Raw genomic sequence first — 20,307 nt, forward strand, 5'->3', positions numbered from 1 at the left:
GGGCAACAAAGCAAATGCTCATATTCACAAATAAGCAACAACTGAACAAACCAATTTTTTTCCACGGGACAACTGAACAAATCAGACACTAAAGCAAGAATTTGAACCAGCCCCGACAGGGAAAACAAGGAAGAGCGAGCATTTGCACCTGTATTCCCACACACCGAAAAAGTAACTATGATTGACAAATAAATTATGTACAAAAATGCAAGGAAGTTCCAAAATGACTCTGTAGGAACAGATAAAATAATAAAGTACAATGGCCGAGGAAAAGCAGCATAGTGATATAAATCTGTTATAGAGAAGGATTTTGTCTTTCCTTATCAATAATTATAAAATCCCAAAAACCTGTCTGAGAGGTCAGACACTACAGAAGTATACTGGGGCCTCCAACCATTTTAAGAATAAAGGAGCAGTGATCATAACCTGCTATCATGAAGCATTGTGTTTATACAGTAATCACCTGCAGATAATTATTCTGAGCACAATATGAAGTCTCATTTTTTGGAAAGAAAACAAGCATCAGATAAGTATGCCTTTCAAACATGGATAACAAGCTCAGATTGTAAGTATTCACACATGACCATTCTCCAACTATGCAACCAATAGAGAGCAAGCATGCCTCCCGAGCAAGTGATTTTATATCACATTAGTTACATGTCACTTTGAAGAGAGCCATTGCATACCAGCATAAAAGCAGAAAACCATAAAATGAAATGACATGGTGTTCACATCATTGTTCCAGATATCAAGCTGTAGCTTGAATTATAAACCAGTAAAAATAAAACTTCTTTGGTTATGTGTATGTTAGAAAAATGTTGTGCATTGCCAGGTCCAAAGTGAAAAGGGCTGGAAAAGAAAACGAACGGTGTGACATTATTTTCCATGGGGTTTGTCAAATATGCTATCCAAGTTAGCTGCCCTTTGTCTTGAACTTGATTAGCACTGTTTTATGTAAAAGGCCTGTTCTTCTTGAGAGCTGATCAGAACATAAAGAAAATTTCCACCAGAAAGAACCGGTAAGTTATTGGCAAACGTCCCTGCATTCTACTGGGTCAAATGGCTTTGGTAGACAGTCAGAGATGTCACTATCAGTTGGCAGAACCTTCAGCTTTTGCTAATCTGTTTGTCAGCGCAACAAATGATAACCAAGTCTTATGCATCTGAACTATCTGTTGACAGACACACAATTCTAATCATTACAAGAATCGCAAGAATGGATCTTCAACAGTTAAGCCTTTTATAACTTTTCCTTTTTCAATAGAGATAAATATAATTATAAAGAAAAAGTTGCATCCGTGTGAATGGACTTTTAACTTCTAGACTTGATCTCATTAGATTACAATCTCAAACTCCTCTATCTACATGTACAAGTGATTGTCAAAAAAGTCTACCAACCTGAATAGTATGAATTATCTGATTTAAAGGAAAGTATTCCAAATCTAGGGAAACACATAAAGTAGCCAAATAACAATATAAGAAGTTCAAACCATGGTCTGTTCTACTAGAGTGTAAGGAACTAAAAAGAATTCAATTTAGCTGTCCATTTTATATAATAAATTCTGAAACTTAATCCTGTACAACAACTAATAGTAACAATGAAGGAATGCCTACAGCTGAAAACAAAAAATGAACAAAGATCAAAATACAAAACTAATATGGGATGAACCCAAATAGGTGAAGTTTAAACCACAGACCTTGTACTAGAGACAAACTCTATAGGGAGAAACATCCATGTAACAAAAAAAGTTAACTTGTGAGCAGAAAGGCTATGGCCAGCATCCAAATTAGAGGAGCTGCCAAAATCTTTGTCAACCACTGTGAAAGTGCCAATGCTAAACCTAATAATGTCCTCCAAAGAATGATTGGGGCTAAGAAGGCTGACTATGCTATCCCAGGGGAACATCAGGAACTCTTTGTATGAGTTGTGTGGGAGCGCGCCTCTCCCCCCACCCACCGCACTTCACTTCAAAAGTGTACTTCAAGAGGAAGCACTCTTGAACACCTACTTCTAGGTCACTTCGTCCCAAGAGCTATTTTTGGGAGCATGCTCTACAGGGTTTTGAGCTGCTCCCTACCCCGGTGGGGAGCTGTCCAACATTGTCGCTCTCAGGACATTGTTGGGGCCATTAAAAGTACTCCCCAAATACTCCCTACATTCTCCCATGGACTTGAATGGATTTTTTTTTTTTTATTAGTTGTGAGGACTGTTACCCATAAAAATGGTAACCCCATAGGAGAAAACTTTTCTCCTACTCTTGATAGCCAGCCGATCAGCCTTTGCCAACCAACGTTAGCTGATGATATGCCAATGCCTTCGCCACTTGCATCAGCCATGTGCTTCTCATCCATTCAACATTAACACTTGGGCGAAGGTGGGATGCCATTCAAAAGGAACTTTGATCATTGCGCAATAGAGTGCTTATACGTGTTTGTTTTTGGGCATTTAGTATGGATTATGGGGTGATTTGGAAGATTGACAAATCTTGAATGTGATCCTGTTCTCTCATCTTACATGGGGGATTTTGATACTAGTCCAGCGGGACCTCCATTAAGGCCCTTTGGGTATAGGAGGGGCACTACTTGGGAAGCCCTGATTGAGATAGCGTAGTTCCATCTTCCCATATGTCATAATTAACACCTTCCATCTTACATTACAAGCCCATATCTCACCTCCACTCTTCAGGTTCAACTTGCCATTGGTTTCTGGGGATATGGCACTCATATGTTCACATACCTTGAGTAGGGCCCCAAACTTGGCCTTGGGAGGTTGATGCAGCTAAAAGAAACAAAAAGAGCATATCATGGCCAAAACAAAACAAAGAAAGAAAAGTTAAAATGCAAAAGATGGCCAAGGACATGAAGATTAGCATGTGGGGAAAAACCTAGCATGAGCTCTACCTCACTCATATGGTTTTCACCCTGTTACTGAGCACATGTTGCTCCATTACATCAAAAGAAAGAACCCTTGCATGTCCAACCCCGATGAGCAATGAGATTACTCATCTTAAGGGGGCAATAAAAATGCTACATAATACAAAGTAAGCTCTAACCCTTGAGCTATAACTAGTAATACAAGGAAAAATCAAGAAGAAATAAAAGGAGCATAAGATGGATGGAAAAACAAAGACCTAGATAGTAACTCATGCATCCACGAATGCTGCCTCCTCACATCTATACACTAAGGACGTGGACACCCCCATCAGTTGGTCCCTTTGACCATGTTACTTGGCCATGAAGTCTTCTCCCCTCCATTACCATCATTATTATTTACTAGCACCTATCAATTGAAGGGTGGACCAAGGAGTTGTTTCTTTCCCTTAGGTCGTGGAAGCACCTAATAGGGTTGACCTTTAGCCAATCCTATCTGGGGAAAAACATCTTTGCGAGATCAGGGTTCTGATTTTGGAAAGGAATCCTTGTTTGAAGTATTAAATTTCCCTTAACATTCAAGTTTGGTTCACTTAGATGCATTATTGATCTTGGTCCCTAAAGGCTGATTGATTTCACTAGAATCCATGTTGTTCTTGTCAGGTGGTTCAGTAGCCCCGGCCTTTGGCATCTACTCCATAGGTACCCAAGCTCTTCAAGGGAGTACAATGGCACAAACAAGTGAAGTGTTCAGAGTTAGGAGCCTACTAGTAGCATCATTGGATGACACATGTCCTGGAGCACCTCCAACACCCAAGACCTTGGTTGAATTTGACACAATTTTGAGGATTCTTCAGGATGATCAGCTAGACCCAGCGTGCCTCCAAGTTGGCCTTGACACAACTCGATGGGCAACAGTTGATTCAGAGCCCAAATGAGGATGTTCTCACACTGAGAGACTAGGGAGGGATTGTTGCACTAGAGGAGCCCCTAACGTTGGAGCAAAGGAAGCCTAATTTAGCAGTTGGTGATCCAGATTTATGAAGGAACGAAATGAAATACGTATTTGAAATAGAAACACAAAGATATAGTGCAATTAAACGTCAATTAATAAATAACAAATGATTAAAATTGTTTACATGCAGAATGAAAGCAAACTAGCTCAGGCAATGGTAGCTTATCTCTGAGAAGAGATGTGATGGCTACATGCCTTCTGAATTGTGTTACAATAAGGCTCGAAGGCCTTTTTATCATGAAGAAACAATGAGAAACCCTAAACATCTAGAAATCTAACCCTAGGAGGTGAAGTGCCAAAAGGTATGGGCCTCGATGGAGTTAGTTGGAACGTCAACTTCTCGGGGTTGTAACTTTGGCATATGATCTCTGCTTGGTGCACATGATAGCCCGTTAGAAAGGCTTATTTGAGGACAACAACTTTCGACTGTAAACATGGTTTGTTTTCCCAAAAAACATCGTTTAGGGCCTCAAAACGGCTCCAGAAGTTTAGGACTCGAAAATTGCCAAAAATAGAAAACTGCTGAAATAGGAAACTGTGTTGAAAAGTAGGAAACTGATAGAAAATAGTGTTGGAGGTCCAAGTGGAATAGGCAAGTGGCCACCAATATCCACTTGGACCAATCCTCCCCCCTTAGGAAGCAATGGTTTCGATTGTGTTGAGTGCCTCCATGAGGTGAGGAAACTTCTGTGAACTTGGTCCTTGATGAGCCACTTGCCTTGGTGTAGGAGCTAGTCGGCTTTGGCAACCTAATACAATTGGATCCTCTATTAGTGAGTGTTCTTAATTTGTGTGTCCATGATCTGATCAGTTGTGGTATGTTCAATGCAATCTAGGTTGAGCTCTGTTGGTGTCAGCTGCTCAACAATATTTGATGTGTCTAACAATAGTGAAAAGTATGGCCGAAGGTGGTCCACAGTGAATATTGGGCGTATGCCAAGGAATGGGGGGATATTTAGCTCGAAAGCATTGTCACCCATAGCCTTGGTGATGGTGTAAGGCCTATCTCGGAGTGGTCGAACTTCTGATAAGCTCCGACAAGGCATTCCTTCTACAAATGCAACTAAACCTTGTTGCCCACTTGAAATTTATGTGGCACTCGATGTTGATCATGACATTGTTTGTACTTAGTATTGGCTTTATCCAGGATATCATGAACCTACTGGCAGATGTGCAGTATGCATTCAATAAACTTGATGACCTTATCAACTTCGAATTGAACATGTGCAAATTCTATCTGTGTAGTTGCAAGAGGCATTGCAACATCAATGGGACACAATGGTTGAAATCTCAGGCCCACTTGAAAAGGTTTGTGGCCAGTTGAGTTATGGAGAGCTCTATTGTAGATGTGTTGCACATAGAGGAGTCTCTCATCCCATGTTCGTGGATGCTTATAGTTGTACATGCATAGTATGTGCACTATCATCCTATTGACGACCTATGTTTGGCCATCAGTTTGGGGGTGGAATGCAGTCGACTTGGTGAGCTTGGTGTCCAACAATGACTAGAGGCTCGACCAAAATGCGCTTAGGAACTTGCTATCTCGATTTGATATAATGGTCTATGAGATCCAAAAATGTACCCATACTCATTCGAAGAAGATCTTGGCAGTGGCTTCTGCTGTGATACTCTTCTTGTAGGCAACCAATATGGCCATCTTAGAAAATCTATCAATGACCACAAACACACAATCATTACCATGCTTGGTAGAAGGAAGGCCAAACATATAGCCCATGGAGATGGATTCCCAAGGCCGACTAGGAGTAGGAAGAGGAGTGTACAGGCCTTGCTTCTTAATGGTTGGCTTGGCAATGGCATAAACAGTGTAGGATCTGATATATTTTCCAACATCTTGTCGTAGTTTTGGCCAATAAAAATACTTCTGCAGTACTGCCACTGTCTTCTCCACACCAAAGTGTCATGCGATTTGATTGTAATGCGTTTCCCAAATCAACTTGGCAACGCTCGCTTGAAGGAACACAAAGATGTCCTATATAACACAATAGTCCATTCTGAAGGTGGAAGTCTAAAACTGGATCTCCAGCCATCAACTTCTTATAGGTGGTAGCGAATTTTGAGTCATTTTCAGATAGTTGCGACCATCCATAGGTCTTGTGCCCACAAGAGTTGAGAACTATGCTTAGTGCCACAATCGGGGGCCAACTAAGGAAGTTTGTGACATGACTGGTGCTACCCTTTTTGTATTTAATGTTCAAATGGAACTGTTGTAGGTATGTGGACCATTTCTGATGGCGGTTATTCTACAACTTCCCTTGTGTCTGCATAAATTGAAGAGGGCGGTAATCCGTGTGGACAATCGTCTCCTTCCCCAAAATATAAAGTTTCCATTGCCAACATGCCTACATGATAGAATACATTTCCTTATCATAGGTGGAGCACCTTCGAACAATATCAAAGAGCGTCTCATTGTGATAGGCCACTGGGTGAACTTGCTGAGTAAGGACTGCACCAATAGCATAATCAAAGGCACCTGTCTCAATTTCAAATGGCTATTGCAGGTCTGGCATGGTGAGGACTGGTGCAGAGCAAAGGTGGTATTTTTTTTCAATTAATGCCTTTTGTTGTGACTCGGACCAAAACAACTTTGCTTTTACTCTGCCCTTGGTAACTTGACTCAAGGGTCAAGTGTTGCTGCAAGGTTTGAAGAACTTGCCGAATATGTTGCAATTGCTCTGCCTAACTCTTGCTGAAGATGAGGATATCATCTAGATATATAACCATGAACGAGTTGGTGAACGGCCGCAAGATGTCGTCCAACAACCTCATAAAAGTTGCGGGGGCATTTGTCAACCATAAGGGCATGACCAACCACTCAAAGATACCCTCCTTGGACTTGAAGGCAATCTTCCATACATCTGTGGTTCTATTAGAACTTGGTGATAGCCGAACTTCAAATCAATCTTGTTGAAGTACTTAACCCCTTGAGTTGGTCAAGAAGGCCATCAATCCATGGGATTGGGTATCTGTTCCTGACTGTGATTTTGTTCAGTGCCCAATAATCAATGCAGAGTCTCCATGTCCCATCTTTTTTTGCATGAGGACAATTGGGCTCCTATGTGATGAAGAACTTTGTCGGATGTGCCCTTTTTGTAGCAACACTTGGATCTATCACTTGATTTCTTTGTCTTCCAGAGGAGAGCGACGGTAGATTGGCCCATTAGGTAGAGGTGCACTGATGGTTAGATCGATTTAATTCTTGACTTGACAGTGCAAAGGTACCCTCATGGGAGAGGAGAAGATGTACTGTACTCCTCCATGACCTTATCCACTTACTTCTGCTACGTGGAGGAGCACTTCTTGGAGGCCATGGATGTGGCCATGATCTTCCCCTTACTTTGAGAGCGAATTAGGAAGAAAACAAATTTCCCAGTTTGGGAGATGATCTTACTTCATTGCTTAGCAGAGATCAAAGAAATGGTGGTAGTAGGAGCTACCTCCAATATCATATATAGTTTTCTTCCTAAACTAATAATAACAATATGAGGTCAGGACTCATACACAACATGGCGCTTCCACAAGTATGGTTGCCCTAATAAAACATCACAAACTTCAAGGGGAGCAACATCACATAATACCTCATCTGTGAAAGGCTTGATGCTGTAGGGAAGGCGATACTGTTGGTTGACACGGAGATCTCACTCTTGGTTGAGCCACCTGATGGTGTATGGCGTGGGTGTGGTATTATCGGCAAGCCCAACTACTTAACGACCTCTACTAAGATCAAGTTCTTTTGGTTCCCACTATGAAAAATGAACTCCAATAGAGCACCCTTCACCCACATCTATGAGTGGAAGAGACACTCACCCTCCTCTAGATCTTTGGGCTCACTTTTCTTGACCTTGGTGGTGGAAACAGTAGCATTGCGGTTTGCATCAATGATTTGTTTCCCCTTGTCGGGTTTTAGCTGAGAGTTGGAACATGCATCTAACTCTAAAGCTTCTAGCTCGACCACTAGTGATTGCTTTGCGCGACATTTACTTGTGTTGTTAGTGGGGCTCTTGTGGAACTCACACCACTTTCCCGTGTCTTTCATCATCTTCTCATTTCTATTCTTTACTTACGGCTTCGACGGGTTGTCCTAGGTCGTTCCACCTTGGCTCTATCCTTTGTTCTATGATTTGGGGGTGCCTTTGCCCTGCTTCGGATTTGTAGATTGCCAGATCCAAAGTCTCTTCTTTTGTTTAAATTTTTGCTTGATCTTCACAACAAATTGGTATATTGCACCAAGTGAAATGTCCAAGAACTCCATTTCTGCATGGATGTATTTGTGCAGACAACCACGATACTTGAGCACCAGATGTCACTTAGAATCCTTGATACCCAACTTTGTGCATAGGGTATGAAAGATATTCATGAACTGATCTAGGTGGATATTGGTGGCCACTCGCCTATTCCACCTAGACCCCCTAGTATGTTTCATCTATTTCCTTGTTCATTTCAGCATTTACTATTTTTAGCAGTTTTTTGGGTCCTGAACTTTCGGAGCAGTTTTGACCCCCTAAACGACATTTTTTGGGGGCCCGCGACAGGCCCATAGCCATAGACAAGGGCCTGCGGCAAAACCTGTAGTAATTGGCGAGACCTTTCCAACAAGGTATCGTACGCGCCAAATAGAGATAATATGACCAAGTTACGACCCCGGGAAGTTGGCTGCCCAACTAACCCCAACGGGCCCCACAAACTCTTGGTGTTACATCTCCTGGGGTTAGGGTTTTGGTTGTTTAGGGTTTTCTCATGTTTTCCAATAATAAATGGGCCCTTGAGCCTCATTTTAACACAATTCAGAGGCATGTAGTGCCACATCTCTTCTTAGAGATAAGCTACCATCGCTCGAGCTATCTTATTTCCATTTTGTTTGTAAGCATAGTTTAGTATTTTTTCATTAATGAAATGAAGTGTTTTCTTGCTCCATCTCTATTTTTATGATTATATCTGTAAGTTGTTGTGTTCCTGATTAAGTTCGGATCAGTGGTATCAGAGCAGTTTGCTCTTTCTCTATTTTTCTTTGCATGTCCCCAATGAGGTCAGGGTATAAGGAGTTAGGTCTTGATCTAGTTGAACCATTGCAAGATCAGCTTTGCAAAACCCAACGACCTCCCATGGCGAAAGAAAATAAAGACGAGGGGGTAGGAGATCCTTTCAAAATGTTGCTTGAGAAAGCCCTCGAGCGACAGAGGGACAAGATGATGGATAACTTTGCCCATATCTTTTGACGGCTACCCACATGCGATGCATCTTCATCCAGCAGCCACTCTGGAGGCACCACTCCTTTTAAGGTACAAGTTAACTTCAATATTCCCATATTCGAAGGCCCAATAGATGCAGATGCCGTAGATAAATAGTTAAATCTGTTGGAAGGATATTTTTCAGTTCATGACTTTTCCAATAAGGAAAAGATTACTTTTGCACTTCTCAAAGCCACCCCACACGTCAAGGACTAGTGGGAAACCTACTGTAAACAAAAGGACGAGAGTGAACCCTCGCTGTTTTCAGCTGCATCCACTTGGAATTCTTTCCGGAACACCATCAAGGAACAATATTACCTTGTCGGGAGCTATGAAGACAAATACATAAAGTGGACCACACTACGGTAGGGAAGGGACCAAGATGTGCCAGAGTTCACAAATATTTTCCATACCCTTCGCACAAAGCTGGGTATCAAGGATACTGAGTGACATTGGTGCTCAAGTATCACTGTGTATACAAGTACATCCAAGATGAGATGGAGTTTCTGGACATTTCCTCGCTTGACACGGCGTATCAGTACGCTGTCAAGATTGAGCAAAAGTTTAAATAGAAGAAGCGGGACTTTGGATCTGATCCAAAGCAAGGAAAAGGCGCCCCCAAACCACAAAACAAAGGACCAAGCCAAGGCAGGGCTACCCAGGACAGCCCACCGAAGCCGCAAGCAAAGAACAACACCACGAAGACGAAGAAGGACACAGGAAAATGGTGTGAGTTCCATAGGAGCTCCACTCACAATAAAAGTGAGTGTCAGGCTAAGCAGTGACTGGTGGCCAAGCTGAAGGCTTCCGAATCAGATGCAGGTTTAGACTCTGAATCATAACCCGATAAGGGAACTGACAAAGGGAAGCAGATCATTGATGCGGAGCCTAGTGCCACCATGGCCACCACCAAGATCCAAAAGATTGAGCCTAAAGATCCAGAGGGAGGGGAATGCCTCTTCCACTCACAGATGTGGGTGAAGGGTTCTCCGCTACAGTTCATTGTTGACAGCAGGAGCCAAAAGAACCTCATTTCAGCAGAGTTCGTGAAGCGGCTAAGCCTAAAGACTACAGCACATCCACAGTCGTACACCATTAGGTGGCTTCACCAAGGACGATATCTTCGCGTCAGCCAGCAATGTTGCCTTCCCTATAGCATCAAGCCCTTCACAGATGAGGTACTATGTGACGTTGCTCCTATTGAAGTTTGTGATGTATTGTTGGGACAACCATACTTGTGGAAGCAACATGTTGTATATGAGTCTAGACCTCTCTCTGTGATTATTACTTTGGCTAATAAGTTGTATAGGATACTGGAGGTAGCCCTGCCTACCGCCATCTCTTTGATCACTGCAAAGCAATGCAGTAAGATCATTTCCCAGACCAGGAAATTTGTTTTCCTTATGATTCGCCCCTAGGGCAAGAAGAAGGTTATGGCCATGACTTCCAAGCAGGGCTCCTTTGCATAACAACAACAGATGGACAAGGTCGTGGAGGAGTACAGGGATATTTTCGCCTCACCCACAGGGGTACCTCTACACTATCAGGTCAAGCACTCCATCGATCTGACCCCAGGCGCGCCACTGCCCAATGGACCGATCTATCGATGCTCTGTTCTGGAGAACGATGAGATCAAGAGGCAGATTCAGGAACTATTGCAGAAAGGGCACATCAGGCCAAGCTCATCACCTTGTGGGAGCCCGATTGTATTGGTACAGAAGAAGGATGGGACCTGGAGGCTTTGTATTGACTATCGGGCACTGAACAAGATCACTATCCGGAATAGGTACCCAATCTCGCGGATTGATGACCTTCTGGACCAACTCAAAGGGGCCAAATATTTCAGCAAAATTGACTTGAAGTCAGGTTATCACTAGGTGCCTATCTAACCCTCCGATGTGTGGAAGAATGCCTTCAAATCCAAGGAGGGCCTTTTTGAATGGTTGGTCATGCCGTTCGGATTAACAAACGCCCCTACAACCTTCATGAGACTGATGGACGACATCTTGCCACCCTTCACTAATGCATTCGTGAGTGGTGTATTTAGATGACATCTTGATCTTTAGCCAGAGTTGGGAAGAACACCTCCACCATATTTGACAGGTTCTTCAAACTTTGTGACAACACAAGCTGTGCTAACTTGGAGAAATGCACCTTTGGCCTGACCCAGGTTCAATATCTCGGATACATCATTGATGAGAAAGGTGTACATGTGGACCCATCCAAGATACAAGTCATTCAGGATTGGCCAGCCTCAACCACTCTAACAGGGCTCTGCAGCGTTGTGGGTCTTGCCAATTTCTACTGTAGGTTCATGTTGGGGTTCTTTCATATCACTTGGCCTTTAAGTCAAGTCACCAAGGGTGGAGCGAAAGCAAAGTTTTTTTGGTCAGAAACCCAACAAAGAGTGTTCTTCGAGTTGAAGAATCACCTCTGTTCTGCATCAATGCTCACATTACCAGACCTGCAACAACCATTTGAGATTGAGACAAATGCCTCCGACTATGCTATTGGTGCAGTTCTTACTCAGCATGGGCATCCAGTGGCTTACCACAGTGAGACACTTTCAGACACAGTCCGAAAGTACCCCACTTACGACAAAGAAATGTATTCCATTGTGCAGGCATGTCGTCAATGGAAGCATTACATTCTAGGGAAGGAAATGGTCATCCACACAGACCATCGACCTCTACAGTTCATACAGACACAAGGGAAGTTGCAGAACGATCGCCATTAGAAATGGTCCACCTATCTGCAACAATTCCATTTGAACATTAAGTATAAGAAGGGCAGCACCAATAACATCGTTGATTGACTCAGCGAACCACTGGTCATGGCACTGATCACCGTGCTCAACTCCTATGGGCACGAGACATCGGGGTGGCCACATCTTTACAAGAGTGATCCAAAATTCAGCAACATATACCAAACACTCCTAGAAGGGAAGCAAGTTCCAAATTTTCACCTTCAAGATGCACTATTATGCCACCTGGGACACATTTGTGTTCCTTCAAGTGAGCGTGCCAAGATGATTTGGGAGGCGCACTATAGTCGGGTCGTTGGACATTTCAGAGTAGAGAAAACAATGGCGTTATTGCAGAAGTATTTTTATTGGCCGAAACTTTGTCAGGATGTTGGGAAGTACATTAGATCCTGCACCGCCTGCGCCATTGCCAAACCAACCATCAAGAAGCAAGGCCTGTATACTCCTCTACCTACTCCTAGTCGGCCTTGGGAATCTATCTCCATGGATTACATGTCAGGTCTTCCTTCTACTAAGCACGACAACGATTGCATTTTCGTGGTCGTCGACAGATTCTCTAAGATGGCCATCATGGCGGCCTGCAAGAATAGTATCATGGCAAAGGCCACTGTTAAGCTCTTCTTTGAGCGAGTGTGGGTACATTTTGGGATCCCACAGTCCATTGTCTCAGATCATGACAACAGATTCCTAAGTGCATTTTGGTCGATTCTCTGGTCGATGCTAGATACAAAACTTACTAGGTCCACAACTTTCCATCTCGAAACTAATGGCCAAACAGAGGTTGTCAACAAGATGATCGTACACATTCCACGCATGTACAACTCGAAGCATCCACGCATGTGGGATTAAAGTCTCCCCTATGTCCAACACAGCTACAACAAAGCTCTCCATAGCTCAACAGGCCACAACCCCTTTCAGGTAGGGTTGGGATTTCAACCATTATGCCCCATTGATGTGGCCATACCATCTGCAGCCACTTTGGTAGATTCGGCTCACGTTCAATCTGAAGTTGAAAGGGCTAACAACTTCATTGAGCACATTCAACACATCCGCCAGTGCTAAGTACAAGTAGCGCCATGATCAACATCGAGTGCCACACAAGTTCCAGGTGGGCGACAAAGTTTGGCTACATTTGCAGAAGGAGCGCCTTTTTGGACCCCACCGCAAACTTTGCCCGCTCCGATATGGGCCATACACCATCACCAAGGTCGTCGATGACTATGCCTTTGAGCTCAGCATCCCACTGTTCCTTGGTTTGCACCCAGTGTTCAATGTAGATCGCCTTAGGCCATGCTTTCCACCATTGTTGGACAACGCCATGATATATTGGATAGAGCCAATGATAAGTACAAGCAGCGCCATGATCAACATCGAGTGCCGCACAAGTTCCAAGTGGGCGACAAAGTTTGGCTACATTTGCAGAAGGAGCGCCTTGCTGGACCCCACCGCAAACTTCGCCCGCTCTGATATGGGCCATACACCATCACCAAGGTCGTCAGTGACAATGCCTTCGAGCTTAGCATCCCATCATTCCTTGGTCTACACCCACTGTTCAATGTAGATCGCCTTCGACCATACTTTCCACCATTATTGGACACATCTGACATTGCAAAACATCTCACACAAACAGAGCCCAACACGGACTACATGGAACAGGCCACAACTGATCAAATCATAGATACATAGATCAAGAACACTCGCCAACAAAGGATATAGTGATATCGAGTTGTCAAAGCAAGCCAACTCCGTCGCCAGGGAAAGTGGGTCACCAGGGCAAGTGGTTCACCAGGGACTAGATTCAACAAAAATTTCCTCACCTCATGGAGGCTCTACACGCAATGGGGACCATTGCTTCCTAAGGGGGGAGGAATGATCCAGGTGGATATTGGTGGCCACCCGCCTATTCCACCTAGAACCCCCAATCCGTTTCATCTGTTTCCTTGTTCATTTCAGCATTTACTATTTTTAGCAGTTTTTCGAGTCCTAAACTTCCGGAGCATTTTTGACCCCCTAAACGACGTTTTTTGGGGGTCCGCGGCAGGCCCTTACTTGTAGGCAGGGTTCTGCAGCAAAACCTGTAGTACTCGGCGAGACCTTTTCAACAAGGTATCATGCATGCCATATGGAAATAATATGACCAATTTACGACCCTGGGAAGTTGGCTGTCCAACTAACCCTAACGGGGCCCACAAACTCTTGGTGTTACATCTCTTGGGGTTAGGTTTTGGTTGTTTGGGGTTTTCTCATGTTTTCCAATAATAAATAGGCCCTTGAGCCTCATTGTAACACAGTTCAAAGGAATGTAGCCACCACATCTCTTCTTAGAGATAAGCTACCATCACCCGAACTATCTTATTTCCATTTTGTTTGTAAGCATATTTCAGTATTTTTCTATTAATGAAATGAAGTGTTTTTATGCTGCATCTCTGTGTACATGATTATATATGTAAGTTGTTTCATTCCTATTTAAGTTTGGATCATGAACTATGGCACTTCTTTATCCCTTTCCTGTGGTAGTGTGGTCCATTTTATGTACTTGTCTTCATATCTCCCAATAGGGTAATATTGTTCCTTAATAACATCTCGGAAAGAGTCCTAAGAGGGTGTGGCTGAAAATAGTGAGGATTCCTCCTTGCCTCTTTGATCACAGTAATTTTCCCACCAGTCCTTGACATGGGGGGCAGCCTTAAGGAGTGAAAAAGTAATTTTTTCTCTATTGGAAAAATTATGGACCGAAAAATATCCTTCCAGTAGATTTAACCATTTATCTAGAGCATTTGCGTCTATTTAGCCTTCAAATATGGGAATGTCAAAATTAACTTGTACCTTAAAGGGGGTGACACCTCCGAAGTGGCTGCTAGATGAAGATGCATCACCCATTGGTATCCGCCGAAGGGTCTGGGAAAAATTGTCCATCATCTCATTCCTCTGTTGATGGAGGGCTTCTTCGAGCAACAATTTGATAGGATCTCCTACTCCCTCGTCTTTCTTTTCTTCCACCATGGGAGGCCATCGAGGTTGGCAAGGACGGTCTTGCAAGGATTCAACCAGTTCGAGTCCCAAATCCTTATACCTCGACCTTCTTGTGGACATGCACAGAAAAACAGAGAAAGCGCAGATCGCTCTGATACCACTGATCCAAATTTATGAAGGAACAAAATGAAATACAAATTTAAAATAGAAACATAGAGATACAGTAAAAATAAACTTCAATTAATAAATAGCAAATGCTAAATATTGTTTACATGAAGAATGAAAACAAACTAGCTCGGGCGATGATTGTTTATCTCTGAGAAGAGATGTGCGGCTACATGCCTTTTGAACTATGTTACAATGAGGCTCAAAGGCCTTTTTATCATGAAGAAACAATGAGAAATCCTATCAAAAACCTAACCCTAGGAAATGAAGCGCCAAAAGGTATGGGCTCTGATGGGGTTAGTTGGAATGGCAACTTCCTGGGGTCATAACTTTGGCATACGATCTTCGTTTGGTGTGCACAATAGCCCGTTAGAAAGGTCTATTCAATGACAACAACTTTCGATTGCCCCATTTTTCGACTGAAAGATCCATGTTTACCCATTTTCCTAAAAAATTCCATTTAGGACCTCAAAATGGCCCCAAAAGTTTAGGACCCGAAAATTGCCAAAAATAGAAAACTGCTGAAAAAAGAAACTGCGCTGAAAAATAGGAAACTATTAGAAAACAACACTGGGGGTCCAAGTGGAATAGGCAGGTGGCCACCAATATCCACATGGATCAGTTGGAGACCCATGGAGACCACTTTGTGGCACCCCAGCTGGATCTTGGGACCCCACTAGAGGTAATGAGGTGAATTTGATGGCCAACCCTCAAATCATGGATTTCACACACATCTACACTTTCTTGGACACCTCATCACCCTTGGACATGGTAGTTGGAGCATTTATTAGTGATGATGATGTCATCATTAGAGAGCTTACAACTCACACATGTGGGCTAATTAGGACATATTTTGATAAATCTAATGGGTTGGCTTGTAACCCAAGTACATTTTAGCATCAAACTTGTTTAATGGGATTTTGTAGGCTAATTATTAGTCATAATCCTCATATATATAGAGGATAGGCTCCTTGTATTGGATCATCATCACTTGTGACTTATTTCGACCTTCTTGGAGATTTTTGGCCTTTTTTTCTATGAAGATGTGACTCTATGGCGTATTTTTCTATTTGGAGCTATTTCTTTGGTCTTGGAGATGTTACTTTGGAGCAGTAAAGGCTTTTGCATGCATTCTATCTTGTAAGTGTACCTTGGATTTGATCATTTTTTATTATTGTGTCTAATGTATGGAATGGTTAATTATCTAGGGTTCTATTGTGCTAGTTATCATTGAAATTCAATGTATGGAATCTCGATGATAGCATTGTATGCATTACTCAATAGTAGAATGTGAATGAAAACCCCATTGGTAAATATTTAAACTAGCTCTCCCAACTGATTTTTCTCCCTCACGAATGTAATAGTTAGGGTTTTGAGACCTAGGGTTTCATCATTCTCTTACTCCTTGCCAAGATTTAACATATTTTACAATCCCATAGACTCCATCATCCTAAGGACTAGGCACTAGCCTTGTCACTTTGTTGATCACCTTCAAAATTTACCTTAAATTTGGTTTTCTCTCTTGAACTGAATTTTGGCCCCTTAAGGATAATTTGCTAGCTAGGGCTAAGGCACGAATTGGACTAGGTGTGAAGTCGTTGGCTTGTGGAAGGATTCAACATTGGAAGGAGTATTTGTTGCTTCAAATCAACTTCTTTTAGTGGTTAATCCATCCATTCCAAAGTTGAACTCTTTTGCCCTAGGTAGATCTTATTGTTAAAAAAGCCCTAGTTTGCCCTAGGCTTCAACTTGGAGGTTGTTGAAGGCTTCTTTTTCCATTGGTTGCTAGTATTCATTGCTCAGAAGCCTTTTCTTGGCCTTGTGATTCTAGGTTGATCCATTAGGCTTGCTATTCATCAAGCCCTAGATCATTTGTTCCCTAATAGGATACATTGGTGGATGTGAATTGCTTTATCTTGCTTGTTGAACCTTGTCCTTAGGAAGAGATGTCCTCTATAAGCCTATCTTGTCACCTTACTCCTTGGACTTAACATATCTCTCATAGGTGACCTACTAAAGGGAAGCCTCCCTAGTGGTAAAAGTCCATAAAAGAGTAGGATGTAGTGGTTGCGGTGATAGTGGGCCACACCTCATTGTTGTCCCTTGTTCTAATTTTTTTCCTTGTGAGCTTTGCTCACAACACAACACCTGCTAGATTTTGAGGCAACATCTTTGGCACTATTTCCGGGGAGGAATTGAGTCAGCCTCATCGTAATTTGAAGATTTAGCTTCACCCCTTTTGAAGAGAATATCTCAAACAACAAGAGAGATCCTCTTCTAGTGACTCCTGAATCCAATCCTATCAAGCCCTCTCGTAGTTCTTTTGAGTATACCATAGCTCCAAGAAAGAGGAAGACTACCAAGAAGACCATTGAAGCTTCTATATCTCCAATTAACCCTATTAGTCCAGTGGTTAGGAAAATATTTGTTGATAACACCACCCCTTTCACCATGGATAGGACATGGCTTATAACTCCATTCAAGCCCTTTGATTTGAGCAAACTCCCTAATGCTCCACATCCATTCCCTGAGAAGTATTGCAAGTAGCTCCCAAAATTCAATGGTACTGATGGCACCACCACAGAGAAACATATTCACCAGTTCTACTAGGCAATGAGTGCAAAGCTAATAATGTAAGATGAAGTCATGATGCGTTTTGGCCTAACCTTTGATGGGAATTCTATGGACTCGTATCTTCCCTACCCCAAGGTAGTATTTATGATTAAGATACCTTTCATGAAACATTCAAGAAAATATGGGCTTCAACATTAGTTGGAGGCGTCCTCCTTGAGAAATACCATGTGATGTGGTTAGGAGGAATCTCTAGAGCTTGTGTCAACCTGGTCACAGGAGTGGGGTTACTCCATTGGTGGGTCCGAAGGGTTTTAGAAGGGTTTTATGGGTCCGACTAGGATCGCTTACCATATTTCATCATCATGATAAATTTTGCACGGTTTGTTCTTGGTTCCGTTGCATTCCCACGATTTCTGTAAAACGACATTATTAACAAGCATATTTTAATTAATTATGCTTAAGGTGTTGTTTTGGGATGATTACTTGGAGAAACACCTTAGTGTAATAGCTTGTTGGAATTGGGATGAAAATATCTATGGGTAGGATGATAAAAAGGGGCTTTGGGTGGCCAGTGTGACCACATAGGTGAATTAAGCGTTTTCCGACATTAAAACTGACTTTAATTAGTTTATAAAAGTCACTTTATTAAATAAAGAAAGGAAAAATGTTTTTAATATTTAATTGGAGGGAAAAGGTAAATAAGTTATTAAAATGGAAATAAGGGGGCCACTTCTCATTCTTTCACTTGCATTTTGAGAAAAAGAGCTCTTGGAGAGTTTTGGAGAAAAGACTTAGGGCTTGAGAAACCCTAGCCGCCATAGTTGGTTCCGGTGTTGAAACTATACACCCTAACAAGTTCAAGGAGTGGAATCACTCTGATTTCACCATTGGGATTCAAAAGAGAAGATGATTTGCAGGAAATATTGAGGTAGAGAGGTCTTATCAGTTAATTTTATCTTTTGATAATGCGTTTTCTATATATTATCTCTCACAGGTGATAACCATAACTAGATATGGAGATTTACCTTATTGGAAGAGTTCCCATAAAGAAGAATGAGTTTCCTAGTCTTTTTGCTAGTGGGTTCGAGTAGCCGTTGAATCTAATTCTTTGTCCTTGAAGATGATTGAGTTCCATAGAAGAGAACAGAACCCAAGTCACTAGCTTCTTGTGGCATGATTTTCCCAACTTAAGGAGAACAAATCACTTGGTATTTTTGTTGGTTGAAGTTTATATTCCATGGGTCGAGTTTCCTTGTTTTGGAAGAAGACTGGAGTTTTTCCCTTACTGCTGGTTATTATCAGTCACAAACAGCAGGCCGAGTTACCTTTTATTGTGGGCTGAGTATACTACAATTGCTGCATTGTATTTGGGCTTGTAAGGTCGAGTTCAATATGCTGGAAGAGACTGAAATTGTATGCTGGTAAAGGCAGCGTACTTCCATATCTTGTTTGCTAATTACACACAGAAAATGTGGTCAAATGTCCTCTTGTAGCTGGTACGAATCTCTGGAATGCCTAGTGCTGAAGGAGACCATGAGTTGGAAGTTCTTGGACAACGTATATACCAGGTAAGCTCGCTAGACTAATTATCATGTCCCAATATGAGTTCTGTGTCTTGTAGCATTCATTTTCATGACTGTGTGTCAATAAAATCACTGCTGTTATAATTTCTGGGTTGTTCTCATTAATGAAAGGTGTTCACTCTCTTGTTATACGGTGCATATCAGTGGTGTAATTCCTTGTTGGGTGTTCTAATAACAAAATGTTACTATCTGAAATCATTTCTAAAGTTTTGTGTTAAACTACTTGGGTTATTTTGAAAAAAAGTGCAACTACAGCCAATAGTAAACAAACTGTTTGAAGAAATGCCTCACTGAAAACTCAAACAAAACCTAGCAATTACAGTGATAACTTGGGGTCATTTTTAAGAGGGGATTTTACATCCTTCAAGTTGCTAAAACTGAGAAAGAATTTGTGAAGGAATATACTCAGAGATTTGAAAACTTCATTAGAGAGATCCCTGAAAAATTCAAGCTCACTGATGACGCTATCTTGGTTAGATACATTAGATCTCTCCATGGACATTGTTACCCACATTTTGTGGGTGATATCTCTAGGAGAAATTTTTTCTCCAAGATGGTCCTCAGCCAACAGCCAACAACCCCTTGCAGCCACCAACTAGCTCGTTGTGCCATTCTCCGCCACCTGAGCCAGCCATGTGGTCCTTCACCCATTTGTTATAATCGTATGTTTGAAGGTGGGCCTCCTGAACCTAAAGGTATGCCTTGTCATTTGGTAATTGAGTATTGTAGTTTACTTATCATGGACACTTCTGGGCATGGATTAATGGGGGGATTCGGTGGAAAGAGTGGGCTAGGTCTGTGCTCATGTCCCCTAGACCTCTTTTGGATGTTAACCTTGGACCCTAGTCCCATGGGATCTCTTTTACTGACCTTTGGGCTTTAGGGATGGTAGTACATGGGAAACCCTGATTTTCTTTGTGTGGTCCCACTCCCTTATCCACATATATTACTCCCCTTCCACTCATTATAACCCCATTCATCATTTCTTCCACCTGGGGCCACATAGGGTTAGCCTTCCCTTTACCCTTGCCCACACCCTAGGTCGAGCCTGGAATGATGCCCCGGAGGTTGATGCAGTTGAAAAGAAAAGTAAAGCATAATTGGTCACATTCAATA

The 20,307-nt window shown here is 42.3% G+C and overlaps 1 protein-coding gene across 2 annotated transcripts in view; it reads right to left on the minus strand.

Moving 5' to 3' along the window:
• Window positions 1-983: 983 nt before the first annotated feature.
• LOC149235823 (uncharacterized) overlaps window positions 984-20,307 on the minus strand; it is a 97,049-nt gene continuing 77,725 nt past the window's right edge. For both annotated transcript variants that reach the window (XM_089372196.1, XM_089372198.1), the window contains exon 7: window positions 984-1,172. In XM_089372196.1, the coding sequence (XP_089228322.1) occupies window positions 1,092-1,172 (81 nt within the window). In that variant the 3' untranslated portion in view covers window positions 984-1,091. The remainder of the gene's footprint in view (window positions 1,173-20,307) is intronic.

This window comes from Pinus tabuliformis, chromosome 8, assembly GCF_031772625.1.
Source record: "Pinus tabuliformis cultivar Carrire ecotype Pingquan chromosome 8, CPIR1, whole genome shotgun sequence".
NCBI lineage: Eukaryota > Viridiplantae > Streptophyta > Pinopsida > Pinales > Pinaceae > Pinus > Pinus tabuliformis.